Source organism: Rutidosis leptorrhynchoides, chromosome 10 (assembly GCF_046630445.1).
Source record: "Rutidosis leptorrhynchoides isolate AG116_Rl617_1_P2 chromosome 10, CSIRO_AGI_Rlap_v1, whole genome shotgun sequence".
Classification (NCBI taxonomy): Eukaryota; Viridiplantae; Streptophyta; class Magnoliopsida; order Asterales; family Asteraceae; genus Rutidosis; species Rutidosis leptorrhynchoides.
Window position 1 is genome coordinate 99,630,308 of NC_092342.1, and position 19,515 is coordinate 99,649,822.

General features: G+C 33.5%; 1 protein-coding gene across 1 annotated transcript in view; it reads left to right on the top strand.

The window, feature by feature from the left end:
- The first annotated feature begins 4,308 nt into the window (after positions 1–4,308).
- The window catches only part of LOC139870484 (protein NRT1/ PTR FAMILY 2.10-like), a 41,969-nt gene continuing 26,762 nt past the window's right edge, over positions 4,309–19,515 (top strand). The window contains exons 1-2 of the mRNA XM_071858282.1: positions 4,309–4,393; positions 4,706–4,923. Coding sequence (XP_071714383.1) covers positions 4,309–4,393; positions 4,706–4,923 — 303 coding nt within the window. The remainder of the gene's footprint in view (positions 4,394–4,705; positions 4,924–19,515) is intronic.

Here is a 19,515-nt window from a genome sequence, read left to right on the forward strand (position 1 = left end):
ATCAAGACATCAAAGATCAAAACCTTCATCATCCAAGAACTCCTTGTTCTTGTAGGTTATTCCTTGTTCTAAAAACAATGATTTCAGTTGTTAATCTGATTGTTATGTTGTCTGTTACCATGATTGTTGGCTAGTTTCTATAATGTTTGTCTAGATTAATAACCAAGGTATTGGATGTAATCTTATTGATTGAATGTATTATGTGTGATAGATTAAAGCTTGAATTAAGAACCATGCTTATTGCTGTTAAAATCATTTGTATCTAGTTAATTGATATGTTGTTGATAAAGAGAACTCTTGTTGATGTATCATATTGATTTACAATCAACTTGTCTTAGATTGATTGTTTACTAAACCGGACCAAGGGGGTAAACTAGATTAAAATGGTTAAACAAAATAGGAATGAATTGTGTAGAGCGAACGCAAAGACAATTGTTATTCAAGTCTTTGATCTAGCTAATCAACTTGTCACAAACGAAAAGGTCTAAGTAATACGGAACCCTCACTTAGTAATTCTAGTTTGAGTACTCGCTAAAGAGAACTCTTGGCGGGTCGATTTAGGTGATTAGCATGCTTTTAATAGTTATTTGATTACAAATACAAGAACCATAGTGAAAAGGGAACCCTTGATCTTGTGATTGTGTTTGCGTGTTTATTCAAGAGAACTCTTAGTGAACCTATTAGATAACTTACACACATAATTATTCAATCAGGCCTTAATATCAAAACTTACATCCAATACCTAGGGTAAAATATCTAGATGAACATTTTATCTCTTTGATTTAAATCAAAACTATCTTACTTGCTTTCTTTGCATTTATTTTCATCTTATAAATTTAAAAGACCAAAAATATTGTTTTTACATTTAAACCTTCTCTGATTTGGCTAAATCGTTAAATGGCCACCAAAACATAAAACTTGTACCTTTAAGTTTCATTTACTTAGTTAATCATAATATAGTTTCTAATTCTAGTTTGGCTAATACAACTGTCCTTGAAACGATACACGGAACTAAACCAGTTACTATACTACTATACGATCGGGTACACTGCCCGTTAGTGTGTAGAAATCTTTAATCGGTATTTTTCCATATTATTTTATACGACAATTTATACGACACTTCTCGCACATCAGTTCTGATTTCCCGCTTTACCTAGTTGAAGGATTGAGAGATTGTGTTCAGTCACAATTTTTGTATTGTTATAGTATAAATGATGATCCTAGAACCTTTGATGAGGCTATGAAATCTCATGACTTTGCTTTTTGGAAAGAAGCTGTTCAAAACGAGATGAGTTCTATTTTGGAGAATAATACTTGGGCATTGACAGATTTACCACCTGGATGCAAACCTCTGGGGAACAAATGGATCTTCAAGAAGAAGATGAAAGTCGATGGCACAATTGACAAGTTTAAAGCTAGATTGGGTATCCAAGGCTTTAAACAAAAGGATGGCATTGATTATTTCGATACATATGCTCCTGTTGCTCGTATTACTATGATTAGATTATTGATAGCACCCACTACTACATATGATCTAGTAATCCATCAAATGGATGTCAAAACAACATTTTTGAATGGTGATTTGGAAGAGGAAGTGTATATGAGACAACCAGAAGGATTTGTTATGCTAGGTCAAGAGCATAAAGTGTGCAAGCTAGTTAAATCATTGTACGGGTTGAAACAAGCTTCTAAGCAGTGGCATCAGAAGTTTGATGATGTGGTGTTGTCTAATGGTTTTGAGTGAAACCAATATGACAAATGTGTAAATTGAAAATTTGATCAATCTAGTAAAGGTGTGATCATTTGCTTATATGTGGATGATATGTTGAACTTTGGTACTGACCAAGATCAAGTTGATAGAACAAAAGTCTTTTTGTCTTTAAAGTTTTCCATGAAGGACATGGGAGTGGCGGATGTAATCATAGGCATAAGGATTAAGAGGGATGATAGAGGTACCACTATTCCTTAATCTCATTACATTGAGAAGATTTTGAAAAGGTTCAAATGTGATACATGTTCTCCCTTGAACACTCCCATTGATTAGACTGTGAAGCTTATGCCCCATTCGGGTAAAGCTGTATCACAACTTGAATACTCTCGAGCAATTGGATGTAGATGTATGCTATGACTAGCACACGCTCAGATATTGCTTTCATAGTGGGAAAACTAAGTAGGTTTACTAGCAATCGAAATGCTACTCATTGGCGTGCTGTGGTAAGAGTATTCAAGCACTTGAAGGCTACGATGGATTATGGTATCACTTATTCTGGGTTCCCTTCAGTTTTAGAAGGATTTTGGGATGCAAGTTGGATCACCAACTTCGAAGACCATTCATCTACCACTGGTTAGATATTCCTACTTGGAGGAGGTGCTATATCATGGGCTTCTAAGAAGCAAACATGCATTACAAATTCAACCATCGAGTCTGAATTTGTAGCTTTGGCTGCAGCTGGTAAGGAAGCTGAATGGTTGAGAAATTTAATACAAGAAATTCCTTTGTGGCCAAAGTCAATATCTCCTATCTCCATCCGTTGTGACAGTGAAGCTAATTTCAAATGGTTCGCGAGCTGATTTCAAATGGTGTGATATCCTTAAATTTTGTTAGATCACAACAAAATTTGGTAGATCACTTAACGAAAGCATTAGCCCGAGACTTAGTGCACAAGTCGGCTATTGAAGTGGGATTGAAGTTCGTATAAATCTTCGAAAGTGAGACGCCCGATTCCCTTATAGTACAACGCTATGAGCTGAATTCAATGAGGAAAGCTTACTTTCTGAAGATTGAAACGCATAAAATTTTTTGATCCCAAAGTATGTGTTTAGACCTGCAAGTTGAGTTAGGTTGAAGTTACTCTTCTTAATAGTTCTTTTGAAAAATTGCATATGCAGGTGCAAGATGTAAAAGAACTATCTATGTGAGCATGAAGTTTTGCTGCTTCAAGGAGCTTTGGACTTAGCTGCCGATATGTTCACTGAAGGATTGGGACACATGACTTATAATAGTGTCAATTTTATCTTAGGGATATGTAAGAAACTGATTTGTATATTATTTTATAGTTTTTAAATAAATTGAAGGGTTCAATTCTTCATGAACACCCTGATTTATTCTAGTAAATATTATACTAAGTGGAAATTCAATTTTTCATGAATATTTTCATTTACGCATTATTTTGTTCTGTTTGTTTGATTATTTTAGTAAATCAAAGATTACACTAAAATGAGGGGGATTTGTTGGTGATTTTAGAGTCATCCAACATTCATTTTAGATAATTGTGATTTACTTGAATGCAAGAGTTAGCTAGTTATACTTAACAACGGGTTCGGAGAGTGTGGAGTACACGTCCGTAAGAGTTGGCTACTAACTGTCGCGTAATTTCAGGGGTCTAGGGGGATGTGCCCCCTTGCGAGGTCCAAGGGGCAGCGCCCCTGGCTGGGGTCCCGCTCCCAGGTGAGCGGGCAGCGCCACGAAACCTCAACCAAAATACACTATACGTTATATTGTGAAAGTGTATTCCAGCCAAGTGGTGTAACAGTTTTTCCCGCTCGAAATGAAAGGTTATATCCTTTCAAGTATTAACTGCCGAGAACCGGAGTTTTTCTTATTTCGGTTTTTGGTCATTCTGCAATCATAAAACAACAGAAACACACACAAAATCTCTCAGATAATTCTTTAGTGATTTCATTGCCAAAATCATTAATTGCGTTCTTGTCTTATCTCTGTAAAGATTTCATAAAACCAAGACAATTATTGGGTCGAAATACTTTACAGAGAAAGTGAATACACGATTCAAGAATCAATCCAGATAGTCAATTCATAGCCAATTTCTAACACATTATGTATTTCTATAGATAGTAAACCAATAATGCAATATACCGCACAGGGTTTATATCATTCAAGATATACTCCGTATTAATTAGTGTATGGGTTGGAGGTCCTTCTGGAAGCAGTCACTAATACATGGATGACTTGCTCTACTTAATGTTAATGGTAGATAAATAACTCCCTTTATCTTTGAGTAACTGAATGGTATACTTCGTACCTTAATTCTCGTACCTCGCTTTGCGATATTGTGTGTTGTTGTATTCTTTCTAGAGTAGTGAATGACAACTGATCAACATGGACATTTGTCAACAATTTCTTGACTTGACAACCTCATTAAATGGGTGTTAAACAGTCGAAGAGAGTTGAATTATCTAACATATTACATATTGCATCTCTCAATATACATTAAATGAACATATGTTAAAGAGAGTCAAGTTAAGATAGTAAGGGTAAAAAAAACATTACAAGGAATCAAAGACAGAGCTATGGAAATGAAAACCTTTGAGAAAGTGGAAGAAACATTGAAGAAGCCAAACTATAGAGGAATCAAAGCTATGCCATATGTCATCGGTAACCCCTTCATATCGTTTTCATCTTCCGATAAAAGTTCTCTATTATAGTATTCGTTATTTTTGAAAAAACATCACTTGATATAATTTTATTATATAATTAATTTTAGTAAGTTTTTTAACAACACACCTTGCACTGTAACTAAAGTGCATAAATTTTTTTTACATAACGATTGTATATTTTACTTTCAAAAGGTAGGTTTGAAATTGTATGAGTTTTATGCACCTTAGCTGTTGTTAGGAAAAATTCACATTTTAATTATTTAATTACTTAATGTACAACATTGTTCAAAAGATTTACTAATTTTTGTAGGAAACGAGACATTTGAGAAAATTGGGGCGATTGGGACACAATCAAATCTACTTGTGTATCTAACAACAGTATTCCATATGAACTCCATAACAGCAATGAACTTGGTTAACATCTTTAGCGGTACTTGTAATTTCGGAACGTTAAGTGGTGCTTTGCTCTCGGACACTTATTTCGGTCGCTACAATGTGTTGGCATTCGCTTCCGTTTCATCATCTTTGGTACGACATTAATTAACCTCAATGATTTTCAGTATAGTTACGTGCTATGACGAGTTAAACTTTTTAATTGGATTAAATTTTCGTTGCGTGAATAATTGAAGTTTTTGGAAGTAATAGAAGTAATAGATAATGCACTGAATGCGAGAGTGACAAAACTCTACTAATGGAGTAGTCACTTAATGCAAGGAGAGGTGATATTTCCACTTCTTTTTCCTATAAATTTACTACAATTTCATACAATGTTCCATAATACCTTTCAATAAATACTAATGGGAGATTTATTATCATTTAAGGGCGAATTAGTAAATCTAAATGTATAAAATCAAACTTGAAAATATCTATCTTCATAACGGAATTGCATGTCAGTAAATTTATTTATTCATTTATTATTTTTCTTTTGTGAAAAACAAGCAAATACATTAACAATATAACATTTCATCAAAACGCATATAGAAATAAGAGAAAATGACGTAGATACATTTTTTTCAATTTTTATGAGAAAATACAATTTTTTTCTTCGAAAAATACATCATTCATCTGCACGGATGTTGTGGGGACACAATGTGACCTGTGTTTTTTGAAGTTATCTAGTAGTCGAGGTTACGATATCGTTAAATGAGTCAAAACGTACCCGCACCCACATACGCTCTGACTCAGATTTGAGATGTTCGTTTCTTCGTAATAAATTAACAAGCATAAAAAATATTGAGTTAGAGCAAAAAAGACTGAATCCACACAAAATAATGTTTACGTTTGTGCGGGTTTAGATCCGCAAATCTTTGCGCAAGTACTTGTGCTTTTAAGTTCGCACAAAAGTTAAGTCCACACGTACTTTTGTGCGGGTAAATGCGGACTTCATACAAGAGGTCGTAATTTTTGCTTCATGGAATAAAGAGGGCGTCAGAACAATCTATGTCCTAGCGTGTGTGTGCGGATATGTTCGAACTAAGGTAACATTGTCGTAACTTATCGTGCTTGGTATGATATAAAAATAAAATAAAAAAAGTCAGGAGTTCGCACAACTTTTGTGCGGACGAGTTGTATATTTTTGCATTTAAAAAAAGCTCTTCCAAAAGTTTTTAAAAAGTGCATCTACGTCATTTTCCAAGAAACAATGACGGCACGGGCGTGACTGACCCCAAAAAAATTAACCAACAAAAAGGCTAGACTTCTCTCCAGCCCAACAAAAACACTAGAACGTTTAGAGATGTCTAAAACAAGAATATAGACCCTATTACATTACAAACTATCCCGAGCGGGTCCTATGCTTTGGACCAAATTTGTCCAAATAAGAGAAAGAATTGCACGAAATTTTAAGATAAATATGTAAATCCAACACAATTAATAGGGTAATGATTATATTCTATAATTTTTATCACTTATTTTGTTATTGTTATTGTTATTATTATATTAACTAAAAATTAATAACTAAAACTATAAGATTAAAAGTTAATTATAATTAAGAATGTAAGTGGGTAATCGATTCTTACGTTTTGTTGGACCACGTTTGAGTTTTCAAATAAATTTTTTGGTTTATAATTTTATATTTAAAAACAACTTCTTTTTTTTTTTTTTTGAAAACCAACATACACAAAAGCTAAATTAATTTACGTTAACGTTTTACGTTTACAATTAAATTATGTTTTATGAAAAACGTTAATGTAAAACGTAAAAGTATAACGTAAATAGAAAATGTTAATGTAAAGCTTAAGACACAAACTAAAACTAAAACGTAAATGAAAGACGTAAATGGAAAATATAAACAAAAAATGTAAATGCAAAAGGTAAAAACGTAAATGTAAACGTAAAATATAGAGGAAAAACATAAGCGAAAATATATAAACGGGAAGCGGAAAAAGTAAGTGTAAAACGCAAATAGAAAATGTAAATATAAAACTTTAAACGTAAATGTTTTATGTGTGTGTTTTAAGTATTTAGTTTAATTTTACGTTTTATATTAAGGTTTTACTTTTACGTTTTACAGTAAACTTAAACCGGAAATGCAACGTACATATGTTATTATTAATAGGAAAAAATAAATAAGGTTTTACTTTGAACGTCCATGATGGAGCGATTTTATTAAATATAGAAGATGGCTTATGTACATATTTAATTATTATTAATTATTAATGGATAAAAAGAAATAATACTTCCTAATATTGGTGTGGTAAAAATGAATAGTACAAATGGTGATGCATCATGTACATATTTTATAGTTGCTAGTTTATTTGTATAGAATTTTAATTAAATAGAAAGAAAATGAGACTAATTAATATACAGGAGAGAAATATGATGAATTAATTTTGGTAATTACAGAAAAGAGAATTAATTAATACTATAATCATAAGTTAAAGTTGGTCCAAATAAGTTAAATCATGGTTAAAAAGGGAATTGATATTTCCAACTTCTTTTTTTATAGATCCAACATTATTTCAGCAAACTTCCTAAAATACCCTTGAAAAATAAGTTAATTTATTTTATTTAACCTTCTTATATCCTTACCTGATTAGCTAGGTATGTAGGGGTCAAAACAAAAGAAAATGCATTTGTCTCTCTCGTATAACTTTCTGAGGCTACTTATGCCAAAAATAGAAAAACAACCCCAAAATTTGGAATGAATTTTATCTTGAATCGTATCAAAAGCCACTACCTATACCAATAAACTTCTTGTATTTTTCCGAACTTGAGAGTACAAGTTTCTCCGAGAATCATCGCCAAGCACGCCGCCACGCGCCACCGTTTCACGTCGCCGGAATATATTCCGGCCACTATTTTCTTTGATTTTTTCTGGTTGTTTAGCTGTATCTGGTCTGTTTCAGCACCAAGTTCAGTATAGATGGGTTTTTTGGGAACTAGAAACAACGGAAATCGTTGTTTGATTTCGTGTGCCGCCACTGGCCGACGAAAATGTTCTTTCTTTACAGCTCTGGTCTGTTTCCGGTTACTCTCATAAAAATTTATTTGCACCTTTTTTTACCGGAATATCTGTTGTTCCGGATGATGAATTTGGGTTAAGTGCAATTGATTTTTTTATAAAAGTTGGTTCTTTAATACGGAGTAAATTACAATGACACCTCCGAATACGACTGGCTTTTGTATGTACAAGACTTTTTGAACTTGAACGATCCCCATGTCTTTCCCTCTCCCCACCTCCCCCTTCACACCTCCTCCGGCAACTAAGAGATGGATCCCGGTAAACAGACAACAAATCAATCAAGATGAAAACAATGGAGTATGGATCGAAGTCACACGCAAACAAAAAACCAAACCCAATCTGCAACACAACAGACTGCGAAACTTAATCCACAAATATGGAAGTTACAAACCCACAAACTCACCCCCTCCTAAACACAATCACTCTATTGCCACCTACCCCAACAATATTCCAATCCGTCAGTTCTCATCACCTGAATCCTCAGAACCCACTTCGATACTATTCTTCAATCATCCTGACCACTGGACCGACAATGACCTTCGCATCTTCTTTAAAAGATATGGCATGGTTAATGATGTATACCTCCCTCCTAACAAGGTCCTAAAAAATGGTAAAAAATTTGGTTTTGTTAGATTTTCTGGTATTAAGGACCTAAGTTATCTTCTCAATCGTTTAAACACCATCTACCTTGGAGGGAACTGGCTAAGGGCTTATCGAGCTCATGCCAGGACAAAGAAAACAATCGAACACTCCAATCCCAATCGAAATCACAATATAACCAGTCACTCCGGCCAAAACAACCCAACCTCCCCTATCCAACCCAACCAACACAAGCCCCATCAACCACCAAATCACATCCCCAAAGTAAACCTGCAACAACAAAGCAAATCAGGGATCAGAGACGATCGCTCTTTCAATGATGTACTTAATGGAACACCCCCTACAAGAGAGGATATTACCCGAAGAATCCATATCGAAGAAGAAGATTCTAACATTCAATTGCTGGAACATTCAATAATTGGGGAAATTATAAACATTGACCTTATCGAGCAATTCCCAACTCTATGTTCTGCAGAAGGTTTAACTGACTTCAATATCAGATATTTAGGTGGCCTGGATATTTGCCTATCCTTTGATAATGAAGATACGGTAAAAAACATTCTGTCAAACGAAAAGCATGTTGTTCATCAGTGGTTAAAGAACGTCAGAAAGCTCAAAGATAAATGTTTTCAATCTTCAAGGCTAACATGGCTATGCATAAAAGGGGTTCCGATATCCTGTTGGTCAGAAAAAAATTTTAAAAAAATCGCTGAATGGTACGGTCCTGTTTATGGAGGGTAGTTTCCCATTTAATTACCTAGGGTTACCTATTGGCGCAAATCTCAAACTTTACAAAAATTGGGTACCCGTTATTGATAAATTCAAAAAAAGGCTCTCCACTTGGAAGGCCAAGTCGTTATCATTTGGTGGTCGTCTTACCCTCATAAAAGCAACTTTAAATAGCCTCCCCCTTTACTACTTTTCTCTCTTCGTAGCCCCTGCTCGTGTCATCAAGGAACTAGAAGGTATGCGTCGCGACTTTTTTTGGGGCGGGTCCTTTGATAATAAAAAAATGGCTTGGGTAAATTGGAAGTTAATCTGTCTACCTTATGACTCCGGTGGTTTAAATGTCGGGTTTCTTAATTTTAAAAACCTCACACTTCTAACAAAATGGTGGTGGAGATTCTTAACTTTAAAAAACTCTCTTTGGGTTGAAGTAATTAAAAGTATTTATGGGGATCATGGGGGGCTTGGATGTCTTTCTCCACAATCGAGCTTAAACCTTAAAAAATTTTCGGGTCGAACGTGGTTTTCTATCATTAATATCGAACACACCCTAAACAAGTTAGGGTGTGATATTTCTAATTCTTTCGTTAAAGTGATAGGCACAGGCTCAGACACAAGCTTTTGGGATGAGGTATGGTGTGGTAACGAAGCATTCTTTCTCAAATATCCCAGGTTACATAGACTTGAACTCCACAAAAACGCTTCGGTTGCTGACAGAATCTCTCGGTCAGACAGCAGGCCTTCTATCACCTGGGAATGGACCTCGCAACCAAGGTGGAGGGCGGCGGATGATCTCGAAAATCTGGAAAAACTTCTAAATGTGATCCCCCCTGCTTGTGGTAAACCAGATACATGGACATGGAAACATGAAAAGCATGGTAAATATTCTTCGGCTTCGTTAGCTGCTGTTTTAACGAATGCTTTCTTGGCCAATAAGCCCCTGCCCGAACCTACCTTGCTCAACAAGTTAATCCCTCAAAAAATTGGTATTTTCATGTGGAGAGTGCAAAAAAATAGGCTCCCTGTTAGAATCGAATTAGATAACAAAGGGATTGACCTTAACTCCGTTCTTTGCCCGGTCTGCAATGACGATATCGAGAGTATCAACCATGCACTTGTCGCCTGCAAATCAGCTGCGTCTATGTGGGAAAAGGTTCGGTTGTGGTGGGGTTTTGATAATCTCCCAATCACGTCCTACTCCGATCTTGCCTTATGCCCTTCTCCGCATATTCGTGATAACTTGGGGTCTCAGATTTGGCAAGCGGTGATTTGGGTAACAACCTATTACATATGGAAAAATCGCAATGCCCTCGTCTTTGGAAATAACGCATCAAGCATCCCCTGCCTTTTCTCGGATATCCAATCTAAGAGTTACGAGTGGATCAATTGTCGCGGCAAAAATATTGAACTCGAGTGGCTCACGTGGATTGCCAATCCTATATCATGCTCCTTCAATTTAAAATCTAAAGATGGAATAGGTTAAATTGTAGGTTTTTTTCACACTCTGAAATTTTGGCCGAGGCTATGTTTTGGGCTAAGTGAATGGGGGCTGAGTTGCTTTGTCGCCGAATTACCGGTACTGTAATTCATGTCTTCATTCGGCTTGTCTTTTTCAAGTTGTCCCAACGTAGTGGAGGTCTTAATGAAAGAGTGTTTTTTCCTACGTTGTCGAGTTCCTTCCTGTTTTTTTCTTTTTTTCGAGCTCTTTATGTATATGTATTTATTTTTACCTGTAATGTGTCGCGGTTTAGGTTGGGTTTTGCCCTCCTCTTTGTATCTTCTCTTTATTAATAAAATCTCTGTTGATCTTTCAAAAAAAAATGACACCTCCGAATGATTCGTGAACAATTGCCTTCTAATTGTGGCTGTTTTTAATTTATTCTTACATTTTGATTTGTTTCTCATTTTTAATTACTGATATTCAAAGAATTTAAAGAATTGCTATGAACAAACTGGAAACAAAAGCTTTAAGAATTAAAAATGAATAAACAAAATGTTATATATTAAAATAATGATAATGATACAAGGGTATTTTTGGAAGAAACCTAAATTAATGTTGGATGAAGTAAAAAGATGTGTGGAAATATCACTACCCAAATAGATAATGCCATCCCGAGCCAACTTACTGAGATTTGAACTCTCACGAAAAACAATTACAACCCAATAGCCATGGTTGTGTAGTCCAAATGTAATATTGACAAGTGGAACAAGAGCCGCCGCCAATTGAAATACTTGAAACTTGATCACATGTCACTTTTTATGAAAACAATATGACGATATTTAATAAATACTGTATGTAATAATGTAACAATGTTGATTTGGGTTTTTTATTTTATGAAATTATCGATTAAAGTAAGGAAAGAGATGGACTTGGAAAACATGTTACATGATGCATGTATATTAATTAGAGCACGAAGAGGGAAATGCCATCATGTCACGTTTGGTCGTCATTCAAGCTCAACGTCTAGTAGTATTCATTGGTTCGGTTTTGATTTTCTAGATTTATTCGGTTTTGAAAATGTTGGAAGCAAACTTGAAAACTGAAACCGAATTCAAATTTAAATCCAAAACCGAAATCAAACTGAATTTGGTTCGATTTTAGTTGAAATCGAAAAACTCGAAAAATCATAATTTAAGCAAAATAATCATAAAAAATCGATTTTAAAATCGACTTTTTTTTTTTTTAACGGCAAGCTTGCATAAGTCCGGACCGAAGCCTAGTCATCATTTGCACACACACACGCGTTCGGGCAGGAAACCCGAACCACACTCAGTGGATCCGACCCTTAAACCATCCCATACGGGGCAGGCGGGCCAGACCTTAGTCCCGAAGCGGGTCGGTAAAACCTTCCCTTTGGGCCACCCTCAAGGAATTTCTTTCAAATAATATCCTTTGTAGGTGACGAGCCTCGAACCTGAGACCTCTAGCCCGGCGGGGGTGCTAGGCACCACCACATGTCCACTGAGCCAAAGCTGCGGGGACAATCGACTTTTTCTTTTAAAATCGATTTTTTGTCTATATTTATTAATAATCTAATATATTATTTTTTGAATTCAATTTTGAAATCGCTTGTCAGTAAAACCAACTTCAAAAAAGTTTAACCGAAAACCGAACCGAAATTTAAATTAAAATTCGGTATAATTTTTTTCTCGGTTTTCATTCAATTTGGTTTCAATTGAACACCCCTAACGTCCGACCACATACACTCTTCAAATTTTCTTTTCCTTATTTCTTTCGCAAAACAGTTATTTTGACTGAAATTTCTAATTTTTATTTTTCAAAAGATCTTTTTTGTCTCTCTTTTTATCCACATAAATACACGCATCATAAAACACATCAAAACACAAATTATAATCTACGATTTGTTATATTTCAGTAGGCTTATAACTACCTTTAGTGGCCTGGTTCAATATATTCAAATTGAAAGAACCAATAAAAGAGAGATGTGTTGTAGAAGATATAGGAGTGAAAGAGGTTGAAGAGGTGTGATGTATTTAATGTATATGTGTGTTTTTGTAACTTACATTATGCACATATATATGGTACAAATTTTACTATCCATATTTGACTAATTACCATCCATATTTAACTACTAAATTTACAATACTCCCCCTTGGATGGTAATTTTTTTAAAGAGCAATTATGTGACGACCCAGAAATTTTCGACCAAATTTAAACTTAACCTTTATATGTTTCCGACACGATAAGCAGAATTTGTAATGTTGAATCTCAAAAAGTTTGGAACTACATTCATGTAATCAATTACCCTTTGACCGTGTTCGAAGATTCACGAACAATTATGAGTATATAGATATGTATATATAATATATAATATTAACTGAAAACATTAACAAAGTATTAGATATATGATACTTTACATGAACGTATTTGTTTCGATATATTTATCGACAGAATTAAGAGATAATATCAAATGATTGAATTATCAGATACATTATGATATGATTACGGGCCTATGTTATGAGGTCCACTATGATTTAAGAAATCTATTCTTTTTGACAACATTCGGAAAATGGTAAAGTGATTTATAAATAAGAACAAATGTGTCAATTAACGGAAACTAGACAAGGGTTAGTGGAAATTTCTGTTTAATTTCCAAGGCATGTTTTATAATATTTTTCTCGTGACCTTGATAAGATAACTATGTTAACTTTCATTTTATTTAATATGAAAATAAGAACGTGGAGTGTAAATAACTTAGATGTTGGATATCGACAAGTTAAGTAACTCGACATTTTTCATTAAGATGATTTCATACGTTTATTTAACCTTTGGACTTTATCCCATGCTTCACCAATAATTGTAATTTAAAAACTTGAAACCTATTATGAATATATATAATTCTACTTTTCTAAAATGTTTTATGATATAACGATTTCCATTATTTTAACCTTTTAACAAAATGATTCTTAAATATATTTAGTTTTGGAAAACAAAATTATCATATTTATTTGATTTAGTTTCAAAAGTACAAAAGACATTTTCAGTTTAAAAAGAACTTTATTATTAAAACGTATATATCTTTTATAAATATCTAGAACCACTTTTAACAACTCATTACTTAACCAGTATGATAAAGATAACGATATTTATATTTTATTTTATTAAATATACATAACGATTTAAATTAATATTATATATATTTATACGCATATTATACGTATATAGTTTTATACTTTTACTATACTTTAACTTTACCTTTACTTTACTTTTACTTTACTTTAACTTTAATAATTCATACTTTAATAATTCACTTTAATAATTCATACTTTAATAATTCACTTTAATAATTCATACTTTAATAATTCACTTTAATAATTCACTTTAATAATTCATACTTTAATAATTCACTTTAATAATTCATACTTTAATAATTCACTTTAATAATTCACTTTAATAATTCATACTTTAATAATTCACTTTAATAATTCACTTTAATAATTCATACTTTAATAATTCACTTTAATAATTCACTTTAATAATTCATACTTTAATAATTCACTTTAATAATTCATACTTTAATAATTCACTTTAATAATTCAAAAATCTATTATAAATAGAATTGAATAGGTTTCATTATTTCATAGAAACTTGAAAATATATTTCTCTAAACTCTCTCAATCGAATTACATATATATATTTTCTTTGTATTAATTCAAGATATTATTAGTATACATAAAATACTACGACGGAGTTATACTTAGACGATTTCAAAATAAGTTTTCAAACGGGATAGAGCTAAGGAAATTATGGGTTATAACTATGGAGGTTATGGGTATTGATCGAGGGTATTGCTCGTGAGGTCAACCTAACATTTATCATTTTCGTTGTGTCTACGTACTTTCCTGCAATATTGAATCACAATATTGATACGTTCGTGAATCCGAGACAAACCCTGCACTTGTTCAGTGCCGTCATATACATAATTGCTACGAAATACAGTATTGTGAGTTTCATTTGCTCCCTTTTTAATTGATTTTGCAATATATATTTTTGGACTGAGAATACATGCGATGTTTTATAAATTTTTTACGAAGTAGGCACAAGTACTAAAACTAATTCTATGTGGGTTTAAACCAGAAATATACCCTTAGCTTGGTAACATTAAACTACTTGTCTATGTACGGTAGGCGCGAATCCTAAAGATAGATCTATTGGGCCTGACAAACCCCATCCTGACTATGGGATGCTTTAGTACTTCGAGGTTATTTTAAACACACCTGATCTGGTGTACTTCAGAGGGTAAAACATGAATGTTAAGGCTTGTTACCGGGTGCCTACAACTTATAGAATACTTTTAAACACTTGCGAGGGTACGGATATTTATGGAAACTAAAATCTTGTGGTCTATTACTATTACAGAAATGATTGATTATGATAAACTAATGAACTCACCAACCTTTTGGTTGACACTTTAAAGCATGTTTATTCTCAGGTATTAAAAAAATCTTCCGCTGTGCATTAGCTCATTTTAAGGATATTACCTGGAGTCATTCATGACATACTCTGAAAGACGTTGCATTCGAGTCGTTGAGTTCATCAAGATTAATATTAACTCAATTATAGTTAGATGTAATATGAAATGGTATGCATGCCGTCAATTTTTGATGTAAAGAAAGTTTGTCTTTTAAAAACGAATGCAATGTTTGTAAAACGTATCATATAGAGGTCAAATACCTCGCGATGTAATCAACTATTGTGAATCGTTTATAATGTATATGAACGGGTCCTTTCAGTTGGTATCAGAGCGGTGGTCTTAGCGAACCAGGTCTTGCATTAGTGTGTCTAACTGATAGTTGTTAAGATGCATTAGTGAGTCTGGACTTCGACCGTGTCTGCATGTCAAAAGTTTTGTTTATCATTTTTAGTCAGAAATCATCTACTTACCATCCTTAGGAAATTACCTGCTTATCATTCTTAGTCTAGACACGTCTTGCTGCATTGATTGCATGAATAGTGTATAGACAAAATTCATATCTTAGCGTATCTGCTAAATCATATCTTATCGTATCTATTACCGTAAACTTTGCCTGACATATTCCGTAAATTCCTCCGTAATCTATGAAATCTTTTGATCTATATATATAGATATTCTATGTAGTTAGAATACCACCCGATAGCCGGAAAATCATTTCGTATCGAAAAATCCTTTATCAAATCGTACGAAATGGAATTCGTCATCAGTTCAAGTTCCTCGGATTCCGAAATGGAATCCCACTCAAGCTCCGAAAGCAGTGTGACTGGAATGGATCAACCAATCAGCCATCATTTATTCTGGATGAATTGGGGATGGGTTCGTAGCCTCCTTAATCATTGGAGACAAGAAGAAGGCGATCCTTTCCATCCACCACATTGCCCTCTTGGCAATGAACCTGAAGCACTTACCGGCGAACCTGTCCGAAACACCATTTTCTCTCTCATTTCCAGAGTATCTCGTCATGATTATATACTACACCAAATTCTAGATCTTATTTATCCGCTCGTCCGAACCGACAATCACCCCGATGTAATAGAAGAAGTCAACGAGCTTCACGCTCAGGTAGTGGCTTTGGAGAATATGGTGCAAAGATTACAAACACCAGCAGCAGCACCAGCAACATAACCAGTACCACCATCAACAACATCAACAGTACCATTACCACCACCAACAACAACCGCATCGCAAACCTCAACTTCACAATCTGTCTGTAACGACCCGTAAATTTCCGACCAAATTTAAACCCTAATCTCTATATGTTTCCGACACGATAAGCAAAATCTGTAATGTTGAGTCTTGACAACTTTGAAAACTATATTTATGTAATCAGTTAACCTTTAACCTTTCTCGACGATTCACGAACATTTGTATGTGTATATATATATATGTGTTATTATGAGTGTTTTTATTATATATTGATATAGAAGTTAATACATGTGACTTATTATATTTAATAAAATTTTGGTTATCACTGTTAATATTATTATGACTAGTAGAAGAATTATAATTAGCAAAGTAAATTACTACTATTATCATAGTTATTAGAAAATAACACAATTTATTATCCTTAATAATATCATTATCAATTTAATGATTATTAGTATAGTTTATTTTTAACATTATTATTAATAATTATTATTATCTTTATCAACATTATTTTTTCAAAATTAATATTAATAATTATTATAATCAGTATTATAATTATTTATAGAATTATTATATCTAATGTAATTATATGTATTTATTAAAATAATACAACAATATCTATACATAAAGGAATCTGATTATATCACTATCTAACTGTAATTGATTGTTGTATTTATCTGAATCTGTTTTATTCTGTGTCCATCGTATCAATTTATTTAGCAATAAATCCGGCTTTTGTTTTTTGTTTTCTTCTCTTAATGGAATTGTCTGAAAATTTGTTTGTCTATATAATCGATTGATTTACACATTCATATTGAACAAGACTTTCTATTATAAACCATCTATCTTTTTCTGTTTAACTACAACCATCACCAATATAATCGAGCCATCGACACCCACATGAACAACCATTATCATCACCAAAAACCCATCACCCATATCGCCACCAGGAATCATCACCATCCTTCTTTCTCATTCTCTCTCTAAAACGTCTTCTGTTTCAGTTAGGATACAACCATCATTAACACCTCAAACAACCGCCATTAAACTCACCAAACCTACCTGCACGAAACCTATATCAATACCACTGCTGCTGTAGGCCTTTTCTATTTCTGTTTTCTTTTAAGAAAGATCATTAATGTGTTCCAAATCTATCAACAACCACCTCTACAGAAACCGCCGGCTACAACCCTAAACCACCTCCACAATCCTACCTTCACCCCTCTCTCACCGTCTTCTCTATACTCTTTCTCTCAAATTCTTAACCTCCACCATCAACCGCCATGAACACCCCTTGTTTGTATGATACTCGAAATTAACCAAGACCCAAACCATTACCTTTATCATCACTGCAAGTACATACATATATTCTTTTCTGTTTAATCACTAGTAACATACTTAATATCACGATACAAACCTTTATAAACTGCTGCAAATCACTTCGGTTGCTATCCATCTGTCGAACAATCCTGCTATTGAATTAATGATTCATTGTCACGCTGCCATGAATGCCAAATAGGTTGCTGCAACTTCGCATACCTATTCCCGTTTCAACCGCTCTATGTTTCTTTTCCTGTTTCACAATCCACGAAACAAGATAGAGATGTAGTGAGGATAACGATACAAGTTGATAAAAATTAGAATTTTGAATGATGATGAGAGGATGTAGACCGAGTTCTTTTGCTCTTTTCTGATCCCACTTGTGTCACCAGCTATAAACAACTCCCATTTTTTTATACTGGCCGACATTTATTAGCAATTAACCCCACTTGATAAATAATTGAGCTGTCAAGGGACAGCTGCAAAAGTGGATTGATACTTCGTTCCTGTGTTGTTCGAGGTTCAGCAAGCCCACACGTACACTATTATATCTGTTTGGATTACAGGCCTATAGTTATATGGACTAAATTGATGTTGGGCCGAGAAAAACGAGTTAGTTGGGCCTGGTTAACGGGTCTTATTAAGTAGAAGGAAACGTAAACGTATCGGGTTAAAAAAATTAAAACTCTAATTATAATTACATATGCAAGGACAGAGGGACGGTTCGCGAGTGTTATGTATGAACGGGAGGTCTTGAGTTCGAGTCCCATTTGAGACCTTTCTTTTTGGAAAACCATTTTTTTGAGGTAGTTCTTTTATTAAATTATTACTATCATTATTGTTATTATTATTATTATTATTATTATTATTATTATTATTATTATTATTATTATTATTATTATTATAAAAATTATCAATATGATTATTAAGGTTATTAACATTCTTATTACCAATATTATTTTTATCATTATTATTAAATCACTAATTTTAGTAAAATTATTATTTTTATCAAAACTATTATTATTTTTATGATTTTTTTTAATAAAATATTATACTAAAAATTTAATATATAATAACATTAATAAGTTACCTTTTAAATAAACATTAATAAAATTATTTCAAATATTGAAAATGAATATATTATCAATTTGTTCGATTACGACTATGTGTATTAATAAATATCCAAATGATATAGGTTCGTGAATCCGAGGCCAACCCTACACTTATTCAATGATGTTATATGTATTTTTACTACAAAATACAGTATGGTGAGTATATAGTCCCTTTTAAACTTTAAATATTTTGGGCTGAGAATACATGCGCTGTTTTTATAAATGATTTACGTTATGGACACAAGTGATCAAAAATAAATTCTACGTTGAGTTGTACCATGGCATATTTCTTTATACTTGGTAGCTAATATTTACGTGAGGAGCGTAAACGCGATTCCTGTTGATAGATCTATCGGGCCTGACAACCCCAACCGGGCTGGACGACCAGCATTTAACGGTTCCACAGTACTTTGTTTCGTTACTACACTTGGTACGCTGTAGGGTTTATTTAAGAATATGCTGCTGTGATTTAAATGTTAAGTATGGTTACCAAGTGCTCAACGACTTTTTCATACACGAGGAGTGTATTATGTATAACACGAAATCTTGTGGTCCATAGTTATAACGCTGCTAGCATCAAACCTATATATCTCACCAACTTTATGTTGACTTTTTAAAGCATGTTATTCTCAGGTACGAATTAAGTCTTCCGCTGTGCATTTGCTCATACTAAGGACATTACTTGGAGTCGATCATCGCAATGGGACCAACTGTTGAAGACTTTGTCCGGGAGGATTAGGACCGGTCCTTTCAGTTG